We start from the raw sequence: 17256 nt of genomic DNA, 5'->3' as shown, positions 1-17256 counted from the left end.
CCCACAGACCTGAGCAGCTTGAGGCAGTGCAGGCTCTAGCAACTTAGCCCCCAAGGCTTTTGGCAGTGCGGGTTCCAACACTGACAAAGCAGTCCCCAACACTTTGGCCCCCAAATGTGGGGTAGCTCAGGCCACAACACTTGGGCCCCCAAGTGTGGGGCTGCTCGGGCCGCAACAAGCATGTGCTTGTGTGTGTATTGTGTGTTCATCTTAGTCTGTTCAATGCTAGAACAGAATTAGAAATTGGACTTCTTATTAACAACAGCCATCTGTTTCTCACAGTATAGGAAGCTAGAAAATCCAAGATGAATGTGCTTGTGAGAGATGCCCCCTCATAGACAACTGAACTCATTGCATTCTCATGCTGTAAGAGGAGAGAGGTGGGATTTCTCTGGCTTATCTGTTAGAAGAAAACTAATTCCCTCACAGAAGCTCAGCCTGCCACACAGGGTCACCTCCTCAAGTTTTTATTTCTTAATGTTGGATCTCATACAATGTACTAACTTCATTCAATCTTAGACACACAGGCCCATAATCAGAGCTCTTAAGATGCTAAGGTAGGAAAGTCCTGAGTTCAAGATTTGCATTGGCCACAGAGTAAGCTCAAGAACATCATGAACAACTCAGTAGAACTTTTTTCAAAATAGAAAAGTAAAATATACTAATAACTAAAAAAACTAAAAATAAAAATAATCAGCACCAATAGGTAATAACCTAGTTTTAATCTTTAGTACCATAAATAAATAAATAAATAAATAAATAAATAATATAAAAGCTATAAGATATTCTTACTATTTTACATATCTGCTTTCTACTTCTATTTAACTACTTGTTTATATATTTAACCATTCACTTAACTATTTTGTTCATCTATCAATCAATCAATCAATCTATCCATTCATCTGAGTACCCATCTATGTATATAACATCTGTTTGAGTACATGTGCCAAGGTAAATTTGTGGATGTCAGAGCACAACTTGTAGGAGTCAGCTCTCTCTTTTCATTATCTGGGTTTCTGGCATAGTACTCAGGTCATGAGGCTTGATGGGAAGTGGTTAACAGGATTGAGGCCTCTCACGAACCCTTCTTAGTGTTAAATGTAACTTAGAACATAACAATAAGGAACATACTTAAATTTATTTGAGGCATGAGTATTCAGCCACTATAGTTACAGTTCTAGTTCTCTCTCTCTCCTATCTTTTTTAATGTTTTCTTGAAATTTTAATTTTAAAAAGACACATTACACTCTGACATTGGACAGGGAAATGAAATAGGAGCTCCTTGCTCCACTGTGAGAATGAATGTTTCTCTATAGAGGCAGCTCCACTCCTGCTTGCTTGTCTCGTACTGTGTGGTCCTTGATAGGGGAAAAGTGCTTTCCTTGACTGTAATCTGATGTATTAATAAAGACTGAATTGTACATAATTTAAGGGAACTCTATGATCTTTCCCACTGAATCCATTTTCTCTGTGACTGTATTTTCTTTCTGAACTGTCATTCAAATCGTTCCTTAGTAAGAAGATGGACAACTATTCATTCATGTATCTAAAACTTCAATTCTTTTAATGGAGAGATAATATTTCCAGGTCAGATTGACTTTTTGCTGCCTGTCATGACTCCCCACCCTCATTTACTTTTATTTCATATAGACATGTATGTGCCTGAGTACATATGAGTGGACCATGAGTATGTGGGTGTCTACAAAGGCCAGATGAGAATGTTGAATTCCCTGGAGTTGGAGTTATTGATGGTTGTAAGGCAGTTAATATTGGTGCTTTGAACTGAACCAGAGTTCATTCACTTCAAGATCAGAAAACACTCTTTTTTTTGGATATTTTATTTATTTACATTTCAGATGTCCTCCTCTTTTCCCATTTCCCCTCTCCAGAACCCCCTATCATATCCTGCTTCTCCTTTTTGCTCTTATAACATTTTAATTACATGAATATATTAAGGTCAGTTCTAGGTTGAGGGACTAGCAATACAATAGATGCAGATAGTTAAGGAACAAGCAAGACAATAAACACAAATAGTCAAGGAACAAGAAGAGCATTAAACACAATTCCATGATCACTATTTACAACGGCTTATCAGGATGACCAAAATATCTTAGCCAACTTCTCTGTCCTAGTCCAAAGTCATTTTTATGTCTGAACTCTACTTCCTTGTTCTAGACTAAAATTTAGATTCCTGTCTGAAATTACTTTTTTTGTTCTAGCCTAATATTTAGATTCCTGCCTGAAATTACTTCTTTGTTCTAGCTGAATGTCAGATTTCTGCCTGAAGCCTACTTCCTTGTCCTTGGCCAATGTCATATTCCTGCCAAGCCATGTTGGCAGCCTAAGTACATGGCTTGAACCTCAAAATGGACTCCCAGACAGAGTTATTAAATTAGCAGGCTGGCAAGCCAAGGACAGGTAAGATTCTCAAAGAGTCTTACAAACCTAAGACAGAACTGCATTGCTTTTGATAATGCATACTCCATGACGGGTAAGGAAGGCATTTTTGTCAGAGTGACCTAAGACAGGCTCAGTCTTGTTAATGAAATAAAAAAAGGGGGAGAGGCAGACAGCAAACTATTGATTGCTGGATCTTCTCTCCAATCCCTGTCATCACAATGCTCAAAAGACTCCTGCCCTTAGCAGTAAGCCTCAAAACAAGAGATTTTTTTTCAGTAGGTCTCAAACTGTGTTATTGCCTCAAACATCCCTATTAGCATCCTTTGAGAATGTCTTTGAAACTCCCTTTTTCAGGTCTCATCTCAAAGCTCTCCTTGTTTGGCTTTCTATTGCTATGGTAAAACACTAAATAAAACCATTTTAGGGAGGTAAGGATTTCTTTGACTTACAAATCCTAATCCCAATCCATCCTTATGGGGGAAGTCAGAGCAGAAGTTCAAAGTAGGAACTTGGAGGCAAGAACTCAAGCATGGTTCATAAAGCAAACTACAAGCTGCATGTGTGCTTACTTACCATGTCTACTCAATTACATAACCCATGACTAATTATATAACCCAGGGGTGAGATGGGCCCTACTCACATCAACCTTCAGTCATGGAAATGCTCTACAGATGTGAACAGATGTCAATCCAATGGGAGCCATTCTTCCTCTTCTGAGACTCCCTCTACCTACATGTATTAAGTTGACAAAAAGTAGCCAGCACAACCATTGAGTCAGACAAAGTTTAACCCAAACATCTGTGTGATAACCCCTTTGGCTGCTACTCAGAGTTCACAACTATTGTAATTGTAAGTGATGTCCCTTAAATACAGGTTCATGTTATTGGTTATACAATTCAATTTGTAAAGTGAGGACTCACGGAAACTGTTGAAATGGTTTTAGACTGGTTGTAGCAGTACAAGGTCATATAAATGTGTGTGTGTCCTCTTGACAGAAAACCATATCTTGGAGGATGTGAACAAATGTGTGATTGCCTTGCAAGAGGGAGATGTGGACACACTGGATCGCACAGCTGGGGCCATACGGGGCCGGGCAGCCCGGGTCATTCACATCATCAATGCAGAAATGGAGAACTATGAAGCTGGGGTCTATACGGAGAAAGTGCTGGAAGCCACAAAGTTGCTTTCAGAAACAGGTAAATATGGATGTTACATCTTCCCCAAATATCAGTGCTGTGACTGATTTCTGTATCTGAACACAGCAGTTATCTTCTACCACCCTTGGTTCCTCTAATTTGTATGTATCATGGGACATGCGGAAAATGTGCATGTTCTTGTTTCTTGAGTTTAAATTTGAATAACAGGAAAAAAAATTGTATTGCTTTCCATGTATATGTATTATTTTGTAATTTTCAAGTATAATATTGTTTGATTCTCGCAAGTATTTTAGGAAATAGGCAATGAAATTTTGATTTTTTCCCATATGACAGATGAGAGAGTAGACGTGTGAACCTTCCGAAAGATGGGACTGTGGACTCAAAGCTACACAGAAGTTTGGATCTGACTGGGGATTGGTTTAAGTGTGAAGCTCTAAAGGATAGTTTTATCCATTTCTTGAGAGAATTGAACCCAGATGATGCTAGGAAAGCCATTAGGGAGCCTAGAAGTTCTAGAAGAATAGATATGAGATACTCAAAGAAACATGGCAGCTAAAGGGGTTAGCCTTTGACTGTTTACCCAGCATTGAATGTTCTCATTTGACTTATGTTCTGTCTCCTGGGGCTCAAGTAAGGTGCTTTGCGCAGCTGAGTCCCTAGAAATTGACTGGAAATGACAGAAGATTAAGAACATACATGGCATTAACGAGGTGGTAGGTTAGTTAGTCTTTGTTGATGGAATCTCTTTCTAGGGGGTTATGATCATTCCCTCATCTCTCATATAAGTTGATATTTTTCAAATGTGAGGTTTTTAGCTAAAGTTCAACCATTTATCAGCATCCATACTCAGACCAAGGGAAGGTCTTGCCATTGCCCTGAGCTTAATCTTGGAAAATATCATGATTCCTATGAGTCTGAGGTATTGAATATATGGCCATGCTCATGTCAATAATTTACATTCACTCAGGACTTTTACTCTCCACAGGAAGGAGCATTTTCTTCTAGGATCTTCTGGTAGCTCTGTGGTACACTAGGGTGGGAAATGACATTCTGCCACTGAGCTAGCAAGGCATTTTCTATAAAGTTGAAAAATGTATCAAAAATGTATGTGTGAAATAGTCTTTGCTATTGTATCACACACCTAAGACCTTCATCCTTTGTATTTTTGTTTGCTTGATGAAGGGTTGGAATATCCAGGAAATGAGAAAAAAATTGAGAAGAGAGAAAAGAGAAATCTTTGTTTTTTTATAGTGCTGAGACTTAGTACTGAATTTGGTCAGGTAACCGCACAAGTATCTTTCCCTTCCAACCACAATGACAGTCCTGCTGAGGAGTTTGCATGGACTTTTGAGGCAATCAGACATTTAAAAATATATATTTTAAAGGGCTACACAGTGCTGTGGTCCAAAATGGTACATGACAATACATGTCAGTAGAAGTGTGGGTGTCTTGTTTGGAAAAAAAATATTTACAAAGACTTTGTTATCCTGGAAGCATCAAGGAAAAGTGGGGGAAAAGCACAAACCTCTAAAGTGTAAGTCTTGGCCATTTTCTCTGAAATATGAGAAGAAATGGAAGAAGTTAATGCATATAGCAATTGCTCTTGTGAACCTAATATACTTAAAATACAAAATAACAAAAATAATAATCATATTTATACTTTAATTGGCTCTGAGATAGCATTACTTTCATCCAAACAGACTTCTTTCTTGCATGCAATAGTGCAATACAAAGCAAGCTGGATATACAGTGTTTCTCACTTAACTTAAAGAATGTAGATACAGGAGCACAAGAGATGTTTCAGCAATTGATAACACTTGATGCTCTTCCAGAGAACCGAAGTTTAGTTGCTAGCATCTAGGTTCATTGTGGGAGGGTCACAACTCTTGTAATTATAGTTCAAGATGTTCTGACAACCTCTTCTGGCCCCCACAATCACAATTTCTCTCTCTCTCTCTCTCTCTCTCTCTCTCTCTCTCTCTCTCTCTCTCTCTCTCACACACACACACACTAAATATTAAAAGAAATTAGAATAAGAAATTTTAGTCTGTAATTTAAAATTTTTCTAAACCCTTACCAAAAAAGAAACCATCTCACTGTGGTGTTTTTCCCTTCTTCTGGATCCTCAGCTCAAATTCTCCTGCATGGCAGATGCTTCTAGTGACATATCTCACATATATCCAAAGGACTCTTGATGCCAACTCTACATAGAGTATCAAAGAATGACATGGAGACAGGACTTTCCAGCTCATGATTGGTGAAAACAGTTGTGTCAAATGAAAGATATCAGATACATTGCCAGTTTAGGTGTGACTTTGAGCTTGGAGAAAAATAACACAGTTGTCATTCCAAAGACACAATGCTTTTCTTATTGTCTTGTTGGCTACTTTAGCAACATAAGTGGTATCTTGGCATGGTGGCACAGGTCTTTAATACTAGTACTTGGGAGGCTGAAGCAGGTGGATCTCTGAATTGAAGACTAGCCTGGTCTAGACAGCTACTTCTATGACATGTAGGTCTACGTGAAAAAACTCTTGTCTTAAAAGAAAGGAGTGCTATTCAGTAGGTCTCAATTTAGATAATGGCAAGGACAATTACCTAGTTGTGGTGGAAAATTTAACACTACTCATTTAAGGTCTAGAAATGTAAATAACTTTCTGGTCTGTTTTTTATTTAAAAACTAGTCAATGAAACAGAACCATCCCTTTGTAGGTTGATGTTTTGATATACAGTGCTTACTTACTTATTGGCAATCCATTTAAAATTCTCATCCCATCCTTTCCATGCATGGACTGGACGTTTGAAGGAAATAGCTAAGATCCCACTAGTTTTGTTATCTTTCCTGCTGCTATGATAAAAGTACAATAAAAACAACTTAATGAGAAAGTTTATTTTGGCTCACAGTTTGAGGATACAGACCATTATAGTGGAGGACAATCAAGGTGACAAGAAATTGAGGTAGCTGACCACATCAAATTCACTGTAGAAAATCAGAGAGGGATGAATGCTAGTGTTGGATTTTCTACTTTTGATACAGTCAAGGATTCCTGTTCCAAGAACAGGACCAACCACAACTAAGATGTGTCTTCCTACATTAAGGTAATCAGGAATCACCCACAAACATGTGTAGGGGACAGTGATTCCCTAGTGATTCTCAATTCTGACAAGCTCACAGTAAACTAAACCACTAAATCTTCGTTTTGGAGATTCTTATGTCCAATTCCTCACTGGATAAAGTAGATGAATAATAAAGTATGATTCCGTTTTTAAGAATTTATTTAAGGATGCTAGGAAAATGACAAAACAAAAGTATTATAGTAAACATTTTATAGAATACTATGGTAAAAATTATAGAAATACATGTCAAGGAGAATGGATGCTAGTGATTATATATATATATATATATATATATATATATATATATCATATATATGATATATATATATATATGATATAAAGAAATGATTCACAATAGACAGACAATGAGGAATGTTGTGTCTTAGTGTATGTGAAAAAAGGTTTTATTCAAGGACAGTTTTCAGAAAGCCTTGACAAAACTGGACATGGCTGGAAGAAATGTTCACAAGTGTAGACCATTTATGCTCGTGAATGTATTCAGAGCACTGGGCTGTAAGGGAGATTCCCACCATGCTACCTGACTGCTTTCACTAAGTGCCAGGAAGTGGAGAGGTACCTTATGAGTGACAGACTCATCTGCAGCTTATTTTCCAAAAATCATTTCCCTTGCTCAGCAGAGCCAATATTTTTGGCTTAAGAGTAATTTCTGTGTTATTATGAGCACCGAGTTCAATTTAAGAAAATAATTTTGTGGATTCTAGTATGGTAAAGTTGGAGGGGCTCATTACATTGAAAATTTACCTATTTCTGATTAAACTAATGTAGGTTGATGAAAGCACAATGACAGAGATCTGCAGCAGGCCCATTAAATGGCCTATTTTCTGGCCCCAGTCAATAAAACCTGAATTATAACAAATTGTTAACAGCTTGGTAGTGAGTGCATGATTGACCAGACTCCTCTTGTGACTTCTCATTTCCAAAGGCAGGCTGATGCAGGAGGCACAGGGCCACAAGTGCACCCAGTGCTGGCACATTTAGTTATAAGCAGAGTAGCTCCTTCCACACTAATCAGATTATTTTAAAATGTTACTTTTGTAAAACTGAGAACTCATGCAAGTGTTGGGGAATGTGTGTGTATGTAATAGGATTGAGAGAGTGGAGAGAGTTTTGGGAGTCTGCCAGATGTTTCATGTTCTGAAAGGAGGTATGAGAGAGGGAGAGAGAGAGAGAGAGAGAGAGAGAGAGAGAGAGAGAGAGAGAGAGAGAGAGAGAGAGAGAGAGAGAGAGGCAAGGAGGAGAGAGAGAGAGAGAGAGAGAGAGAGAGAAAGAGAGAGAGAGAAAGAGATTGACTAATTGAGAAAGAAATCAGGTTTTGTTTGCTTGTTTTGTTTAGGTTTTTATTTTGTTTTGTTTTTCTTCTCATTTTAAGAGCCAATCCAAGGCCTTGTGCACACTGGCAAGTGCTGCGTTGCTGATCTATTTCTGTCTCTTGAATTCCCACTGGCAATAAACGATCATTCTATCTTATTAATTACATTCGAGAAGAGATTAAAATTTTATTATTTTGGATAATATGCGTGAGAGAATAATGGCATTATATAATTCCATGCTTTATAACCTACATTTAAATCGTAGAAAGGGACAATAGGAAAAGGAAGGGAATGATGAGGAGGGGCAAGGGAAGGTACCAGGAGTGAATATGATTAAAACACATGTTGTGAATGTATGTGCATGCCCTGATATCCAACATTATGTATTATGAATATATGCTTAAACTTACAATAATGTAAGATTTCCTTACATGTTTCTGTATGCTTTCCATAGAAAATATAAAAGGACCAGCAAATAGAACTTAAAGTAGGAATTGTATTCATGCATCCATTCATTTAGACCAGGTAAGGATTCAGGATGGACTCATAAAACTCAAGAACCTCGCTGATGTTTATGGATATCAACAATAACCAAATTAGTCAATGCTCTTGGGATAGAGTTTCCTGTGTTGCCTAATATTTTGCCATTTGAACATGTTCAATGTTAAAAATCTTGGAATAAGTACAGTGCTGTCCAGACCTTCTGAATTTGTGTAGGCATTATGACCAATCCCTGCTAAATCTTTTTAAAGCTTCTGCCCCTTCTGGATGAGAGACTCATTTTTTTCTCCCATCAACACAGATCCACATGTCTCCCACTATTGTTCCTGTAGTGATCTGTATTTCCTCCTCCTAAACATCTGTTTACTGAGCATGTCCCTTATTGAACATATCCTTTAATATCTAATTATAGTCTCAGCTGGAAATAAGAAATAACTTTATCAGTGTCTTTACATTAAGTATGTGCTCTTCAGGATATGGGATATACTTAGACCACATTCAGTTCAGAGATGTCCCTTGTTCCAGAGGATGTCCCACAATGATCTCTGGCCCAGCTGGGGACAGGGTATGAGCAGGAAGGGAAGATTGCCTGCCTCTGCTGCTGCCTCGGCTTGCGTCTCTGCTGTTGCTGCCCATTCACTCCCAGGTACTACACCTATCTCTCTGCACTGATCCGGTCTGGGCTGGGCCAATAGGAAGCCAGCTAGCTGGCAAGGAGGCAGTGTGATGTCCCAGGAAGGTTCTGGGAGAGCAGATCTCTTCACAAGTGTTACAGCTCTTGTGACAGAAACTCTTGGACACCAGGATGATTCTCGTGTTGTAGTATATATATATAATTGCTGCCAGTCAAGCTGACTATCTAAGCTGCAGCTGCTCTGCCTAACTCAACCACATGGCCAGAGGCCATGTGCACACCACAGCTAGAAACAGCCAGCCAGAGACACCAGCCCTGCCACCCACAAGATGCCTTTGTGGGAAATGGCTCTGCTAATCTTCCACACTGTCTCTGCAAAACTGAACATTGCCCAGACCATCCCACCAACCACACAGGCCCAGTAAGAAAAATGAGACTCTAATGCTTAAATATTAATCAACAGCTTTATAAGTTTGGTAATGCTCAATAACAAGATGCCCATACAATCAGAAGTGTAACCCAATACCCAACCTAGATATACCAACTACCTTTAACTGCTACAGACAAGGGAACATTAGCCTCTATGTCCACTTCTCTTATTCTCCTTTCTCCTTAGCTCCTCCTCTCCCTTACTCCTTCCACCTTAGCTCCTCCAACATTCTCACACATTTTTTACTTCTCTTGAATAGAGCCCGTATATACAGTTTCAGGGTGGGTTAAGGTCTGGCAGCAGATAACACCTATGGCTTGGTCTGAGAGCTTGAAGATACCTCATCTACATGTGGGAGAGCCTGTTCTTCTTGACTGATGGCCATAGACCTCTCTGTGGGAGGGTGTGTGGAGGGCTGAAGCTAAATGAAAAGAACCAGGGCCCAGGAGCAGAGCCAAACATCTGCCGTCCAATAAGGGTTCAGGGTTCCAAGCCTATGCTCTACCAAGCACCCAGCTTCTTCTCACAGCCCACCACTCCACACAGAGAGGCTGATTTTTATATGTGTATTCATTCCTTGTTATGGGCTGATCATATTAGTACTCGTATCTATCTGTCTATCTATCTATCTATCTATCTATCTATCTATCTATCTATATCTCCCAATATCTCTTTCTATATCTCTATATCTCTATCTGTCCATATATATGTAAATGTGCATGCAAATTATATATATATATATATTGAACTTTGTGTAGAAGAAATTATGTCTGCCAGGATCCCTAGACTCACAGCTCCAAATTTTCAGATCTAGATTTTGTTTCCTTTCACTTTCTTCATGCCCATGGGAAGCAATCTTCCTGGTCTTTTAGACACATTTAGTGGGATTGTGTTTTGTAATTGGACAGACTTTGATGACCTGTCTTATCTTTGTAGCTAGATTTTAGTGGGAAGAGTACAAAAGGAGGTCAATTTCAGTATAAGTTGGTGGGGTATCTTATTGAAAAGGCAGAAATGGTAGAGAAGACCGTTAAAATGTAAGTCAATTCTCTATTGGTGACCTTCAAATTGGGTTATGAAAGTAATGGATTTCAAAAGAAGGTATTATGACTGACATTGCTCAGCCTAGACGTCCTAATATATTTTAAAAGTATTTTAACATAACTAATACTTCTAATGTAAAGCATTTTATTCTCTCCTGAAAGGTCAAAATGATGGTGATGCAGACTAAATGCGTTACTTGCAGGTAGCTTTAGTATTAGTGATGGTGAGAAGAAATATGGAAGGAAGAAAAAATTTCAGTCACTAGATAATCCTTAAAGAGGTAACATGTGGTTTGTCTTTTTACCTTTTCCAAATGACAGATAGCTTCAAGGTTTACATGTTGAAGAGATTTGACTGATAGATTTTTTTTTTTTTTTTTTTTGCCTTTCAAGCATACTTTGTGCATGTACATGCACAAGAATGTACACACCACAGCACATTGAGGTAGGTCAGAGGTCTACCTACAGGAGCTGGTTCTTCTTCCACCATGAGCATCCTGGAGTGTGATAGTTTCTGTCAAACTGACACAAACCTAGACACACCTGAGAAGATATAATATCAATTGAAGGATTGTTTTCATCACTCTGGCCTGTGGGCATGTTTCGGGGGGCATTTTGCTTGATAGTTGATTGATGTTAAAGGTCCCAGCCCTAGATAGGTAGACCTGAGTTGTATAGAAAAGCTAGCTGAACAACCAAAAGAAGCAAATGAGTAAGCAATATCATTCAGTGGTCTCAGCTTCAGTTCTTCAGTTCAGTCTGTGTGCAGGTTCTTGAGTTCTTGCCTTGACTTCACTAGATGATGGACTGAAAAAAAGTAAGCTAAAATAAACCCAATTGTTCTCAAGTTTCTTTTGGTCATAGTGTTTATGACAACAACAGGATAGCAAAGTAGAACATGGAGACTGATGTTTGTCAGATTTGGTGACAATGGCCTGCTAAGCCATCTCACTGGTCCATTGTTTTTTTTAATCTAAGGTTTATTACTTTATCTTGAAAGTAAACATTAGATTCATTTTTATATAAGTACATATATACATATGTGTGTGTTTATATGTATGTGTGTGTGTGTGTGTGTGTGTGTGTGTGTGTGTGTAGGTAGGTATATATGTATATGTGCTATGTGTGTACAGGAGCTCACAGAGACCAGAAAAGGTATCTGATTCCCTGGAACCAGAGTTACAGATGGTTTAGAGCCATCTTGCAGGTACAATGAACTGAATCTAGATTCTGAGCAAGAACAATAAATGCTTTTACTTGCTGTGCCATCTTTCCTGCCCTTGAATGTGGGATTCCTAATGAAGAGAGAAAAAAAAAAAAAAAAACTACTTCTGATCCCAACTGCTCCCCACATTGCATTCTCCCATTCAGGATAGATTTCTGAAGGCAGGTGACTTCTGTCGCTAAAGAGGAAAGCTATACTGTAGGAGAGAAATCACATAATTACAAACCCAAGAGCTTATAGAGTAGCATGTTTACAGATGCCCACTTCTCTCCTTAGAATGGGGAAATGATTGACCTTCAGTTTAAACAAATTCCTTGTAGGTAAGAAGATTATTAAGACTTTTCCTCAAAAAATTCTGTAGCTTGGCATTTAGTTTTCTCTGTGAAATATTTGTTAATGTCTATCTCTTTGAAACGTGGAGTCCAATAGCTCTGTCCAGGTTATTTCCCTGTCTGGGAATACTGTCAAGTTACTCTTTGAACCAGGTTATGGATAATTTTTGCCTAGAAATACTTAACTGTGTAATTCATGCAAACACTTTTTCTTATTGGCTTAGTCATTAACTCTAAGTTCTGCTATGATTCATATACATCCTGCTCACTCAGCATAGGGGTGGAAGAGCCACCCCAGAAAATACAACTTAAGAAAAAAAAGTACAATATAGCTTCATAACAAGGTCCTGAACATGCGCGTGAAGATGGTGTAATGTGGACCAGGAAGATACCCAGTTGTACATTCCTGTCCCATGAATTCAAAGCTATCTGTGAGTACTTTACTAACACTCATGGACTAAAGAAAATGCAAAAGGCAAGGTGTCAATTTCTAGATATTCATGAAACACAGGATAGACTCAGAGCCCTGCCTGGGATGCAGGTCATACTGCTTTGTCATTTCAAAGGTACCCATGACCAAGGTCTGTGGTGGCACCTATGAAGTAGGAGAGGGGACTGCAAATGTTGTCAGACACTGGGTTGATAGGCAGCATGTATTCCATAAACTAAAGCAGTGATATGTCACATCATCTACATTCCCTCAAGAGAAAAGAGACTATGTGGTACCATGTACTTAAAGGGAAGAGAAAGAAAAGCATGCTAAGATCTGCTCATTGGCAGGCAGGTGATTGTGCATTGCTAGAGACCTTGTGAAATAGTTTTGATTAGAAAATCTGGAAAGCTGTATATGTATCCTGGGTTTGGTGGAGGGTGGGGGTGGCTAAGATAGATCATGTACATAGGAACTAGGGAATGCTATTTGTTATGGTCAAATTATATCCCCTCCTGGTTTGCTTTTCTATTTCACTTGCCATCTTAATGTTGCTGATGCCCTCCTTTTCTGTGAAGTTTGAATCCTCTACCACACCAGCCAATTCCACTTCCATTTGTTCCTAGAGCATCAATCATTTATTTAACTCCTTTATAATTAACATCCTAACATTTCAAACTCCCTAATTTATGCATTTCTTTATTTTATAATAAATGTATATACATGTTTTTTCCTGCTCTCTCTCTGTCCTTTGCACATCTACCTACCTGTGTACATGTATTAGTTTTAATCAAATTTTAACCCCTTGAGATTTAAAACCATCCCACAGGTTGGATGGGAGTTGAAACTCAAAATTGTTTATTGATATAAACTAAAACCATAGTGAAATGATGCTTGCTTTCAGAGATGTTTTATCTTTTCTTTTAAAATTACATATATAACGATCAAAATCAGAATCTTTAAAATCATGCGTAAGAAATTCTCAGCAAGTGTTTCACTGCATCTTAATGCAATCTAAGTATTTAAACCTCACAGATGCCAAATTAAACTGTGTTTATCAAGCGAGGTTTTGACGAGCACTGTAAGCTAAATAAGGCTTTGCATTCAACTCCTTATTCATTCCTCAAGGTTCAGAATTAAATGTGCCATCCTTCCTCCTGGAGTTATAAACCATTTGTGATTATTTTTGAAATGCTTATTTTAAACTATACGAAAACCTTCCAAGCAAGCAGTTTCTTTCCTTGGGGAAAGGAATTTGTGTCTAGACAAGAGCAGATGGACGCGCCCCGATTCTCTCCGGGTAGTCATCGTGAATGGAATTTAGAATTACTTTTTTCTGTGTGTGGTTTTCTTCTTCTAGGCAGTCCTTTTTCATCTTTTATCAAACAATTCAGCTCATGGGTTATGTATGGCCTTCTGGAACTCGGATTTGGTTTTGATGTTTGAAATGTACATTATAATTTTCTAAACATGAATGTATGCAAATGGCAGCCTTTAGGAACTCCCACTGAGAGAACAGATGACTGACACTGATGAAAGAAAGCCCAAAGAGGATGGGGTGATGGAGGACTGCCTAGGCTGGTGATTGTGGTTATCTGGAAAGATAGAAATAGTTGATGAATATTTGTGAGGGAATAAAAACTAGACTCAATTGGGCCACTTTTGCCCATTCTTCAGAAAGCTGATACTAATTGTCTTCCGGGGGAGGGAAGAGAGACAGAGGAGAGAGAGAGAGAGAGAGAGAGAGAGAGAGAGAGAGAGAGAGAGAGAATAACCACAGTCACAGCTAGGGTACCATTAGTGTTAACAGTGGAAATCTTTTTGTTGTTTGTTTGTTTTTGTATTTATTATTTGGAGACAAGGACTCACTGTGTATTCTTGGCTAGCTTAGAACTCGTGTATGTTATCATGACTAGGCTGGCTTTGAACTCAGATATACACCTGCTTCTGCCTCCGGGATATTGAGATGAAAAATTGTGCCACATCTAGCAGTGAAGTACTGAATTTAGACAGGGTACTTCAGTTTTGTCTCCACATTGCCTCTACCACATGTTTAAAAAGCATTTAGAAGTAATCAACAGTTAAATTCTATCAATTAAAATATAGCATGTAACTAAAGTAGTATAAGGTAAGGATAGGAAGAAATAAATTTTACATGAATCTCAGATCAAATGGACAAGTTTTCTTGGACATGATATTTTGTTTGTGCTGAAGGAACTGTGTGAATCCTTCTTTTGTGTTTTGTAAGCCATCATTTTATTTTTTCAAAACGAAACACTGAAACGTTTTTTTCTTTCATGGACCTGATGAGGCCATAACCAAACACAATATTTAGTATTGTCCTTGGCAATCAAGATAAGACAGAAAGCTAGGAGGGAATGGTTTTACAGTGTCTGGAGGTAGATTTATAGAAAACTCCTTATTAAAAACAAACATCCACAGGGTGACACTGGTCCAAGTGAAGAAAGAGAGGAGCAATAGTTGAGACAGCTCAATTTTTAAGATAAACTATGCCAGCTCCAATTTTCAGATTGCTCACTCAGTGGCATGCTCCTTCCATTCCACGCCATCATCCTCCACCAAGGCTGCTTTTTGTTGGTGGTAAATCCTTGCAGATTGATCTTCAAGTCCTATGCAGAGGGAGCTGAGAGAATAAGCCTTCTGTCGGCAAGATAAAAAGGGATGTGGTTAGGCAGACAGATGCAGGATTGTATAGTGTGAAGACACCTATGATGAACCATTCACTGTGAGTCTTTTCCATGTCAAGTGCATGGGAATGACCTCACCTACATCCTAGTTTTGGTAAGTGCCCCCATGTCTGATTTATACTTATAGTTTTGATATTCTTTTACAACCTGGTCTTGAACTCATACACTCAAGTAATCCTTCTGCTTCAGTCTCCCAAATAGCTTATATTACAGGCTTACCGTGTTCCTGTCTTTATTTCTAAACTTGATACAAATTTAAAAAGGCATTATCCCAATTTAAAAAAAAGATTTATTTTTATATTTGAGTTGTGGGTGTGCATGTGTTCCAAATGTGTACATGTGTCCACAGAGGCAGGAAAAGCACTCAGATACCCTTGAGCTGCTGTTACAGGTGGTTGTGAGCTACCTGACAGAGCTGCTAGGCAGAGGCATTTTTCATTCTTTTTTTTTTCACTTTCCCTTTATATTCTTTTTTTTTCATTTTTTATTGGATATTTTATTTACACTTCAGATGCCATCCCCTTTCCCCATTCCCCCCCCTTAGGAGACCCCTATCCCATGCCCCCTTTTCCTTTTTGCATTTATACACTTAAAAAAAATGTTAATCAAAGGCTTTATAGGTTTGGTAATGCTCAATATCAGAAGTGTAACCTAATACCCAATCTAGATATATCAACTATCTTTGACTGGCAGAGACATGTGAGCATCTGCCTCCATGTCTGCCCCCCCTCTCTCTTTCTCTCTCATCACCTAGCTCCTCCTCTTCTTCTCCAGAGGCATTTTTCTTAACTGCCTCCCCAATTTCTTAATTGCCTCTCCAGTTAATATTATTTCAGTTTGGCACCAACTGAAGTCCTAGTTAGTTCAGAATCAAATATCAGGGTGAATTAGGAAAAATTGCTTAGAATAGACAAATACACCCTGAATCCAGATTAAATGGAGCTGCTACAATTAACAACAACAACAAAATGTTACATGTCCTGATAGCTGCCATTTACTCATAGTTTCTCTTTGGACAGAGCATATGCTATGTTGCCTAGCTTTTACTGTGTAATATATCAGCCCAAATTTAGTAGCTCTGTAGTATGATTACAGAGCCCTAGTATCCGTCAGAGTATCTGTGAGTGGTGGAGTTTTAGTAGCTTTGTTTGGGGCCAGCTTTCCTGAATGTCTAAGAAGCCTGAAGTCAAGCTGTTGCCATTGCTGTGTCAGTTCATGAACTGATAAGTAAAAGATGCACATGGTGTGCAGAGCCCCTCGATTTGTGCTTCACTTGAGGCATCACACCTCTGCATCTGTTCACCACAGGCTTTTCTAAGTCCTCCACCATTGCAGCCTATTTCAAATTAGCTTGTGTCTTTATTAGGGTATCTATTGTGATAAAACACCAGGACCAAACCAATTTGTGGGGGGGAAAGGGTTTGTTTTATCTTACACTTCCACATCACAGTCTATCATTGAAGGGAGTCTGGGCAGAAACCTGGCAGCAGGAACTGAAGCCGAAGCCAAGGAGGAACCGTATCTTCTGACTTAATGGCTTACATGGTCTGTTTTCTCACAAGACCTAGGACCATCTGCCTAGGGTGACACTACTGTTAATGGGTTAGGCTCTCAGCTGTCAATTAGGAACCAAGAAAATGCCCTTATACACTTGCCTATAGTTAATCTGATGGGGACATTTTCTTAGTTAAGGTTCCTTTTTCCAGGTAACTTTATCGTGTATCAGTTTGACAAAAATCTATGCAGCTAGGGCAGTCACCAAACAATATCTGACCTTATTCAGAATAATCTCTCCAACGAACAATAAGGGGAAGTAAGACAGACATTCGCTTCTTTGTTTAGTGTCAGAAGTTCTGCATTATCTCCTTTGTTATATTCTGTTGGTTATAGAAGTGTTAGTGGTTCCAGCCTATGTTTATGTTTGGAGACAGAAACATTAAGAGAGGAT

The 17256-nt window shown here is 38.6% G+C and overlaps 1 protein-coding gene across 4 annotated transcripts in view; it reads left to right on the top strand.

Annotated features, from left to right (window-relative positions):
* Positions 1 to 17256, top strand: part of Ctnna2 (catenin alpha 2) — a 1050408-nt gene that overhangs the window by 954866 nt on the left and 78286 nt on the right. For all 4 annotated transcript variants that reach the window (XM_034511450.2, XM_034511449.2, XM_034511447.2 and 1 more), the window contains one exon: positions 3396 to 3596. In XM_034511450.2, coding sequence (XP_034367341.1) covers positions 3396 to 3596 — 201 coding nt within the window. The remainder of the gene's footprint in view (positions 1 to 3395; positions 3597 to 17256) is intronic.

Source organism: Arvicanthis niloticus, chromosome 9 (genome assembly GCF_011762505.2).
Source record: "Arvicanthis niloticus isolate mArvNil1 chromosome 9, mArvNil1.pat.X, whole genome shotgun sequence".
NCBI lineage: Eukaryota > Metazoa > Chordata > Mammalia > Rodentia > Muridae > Arvicanthis > Arvicanthis niloticus.
Note: the sequence above shows the minus strand (reverse complement) of the source record. Positions and strands in the feature narration are given on the sequence as shown.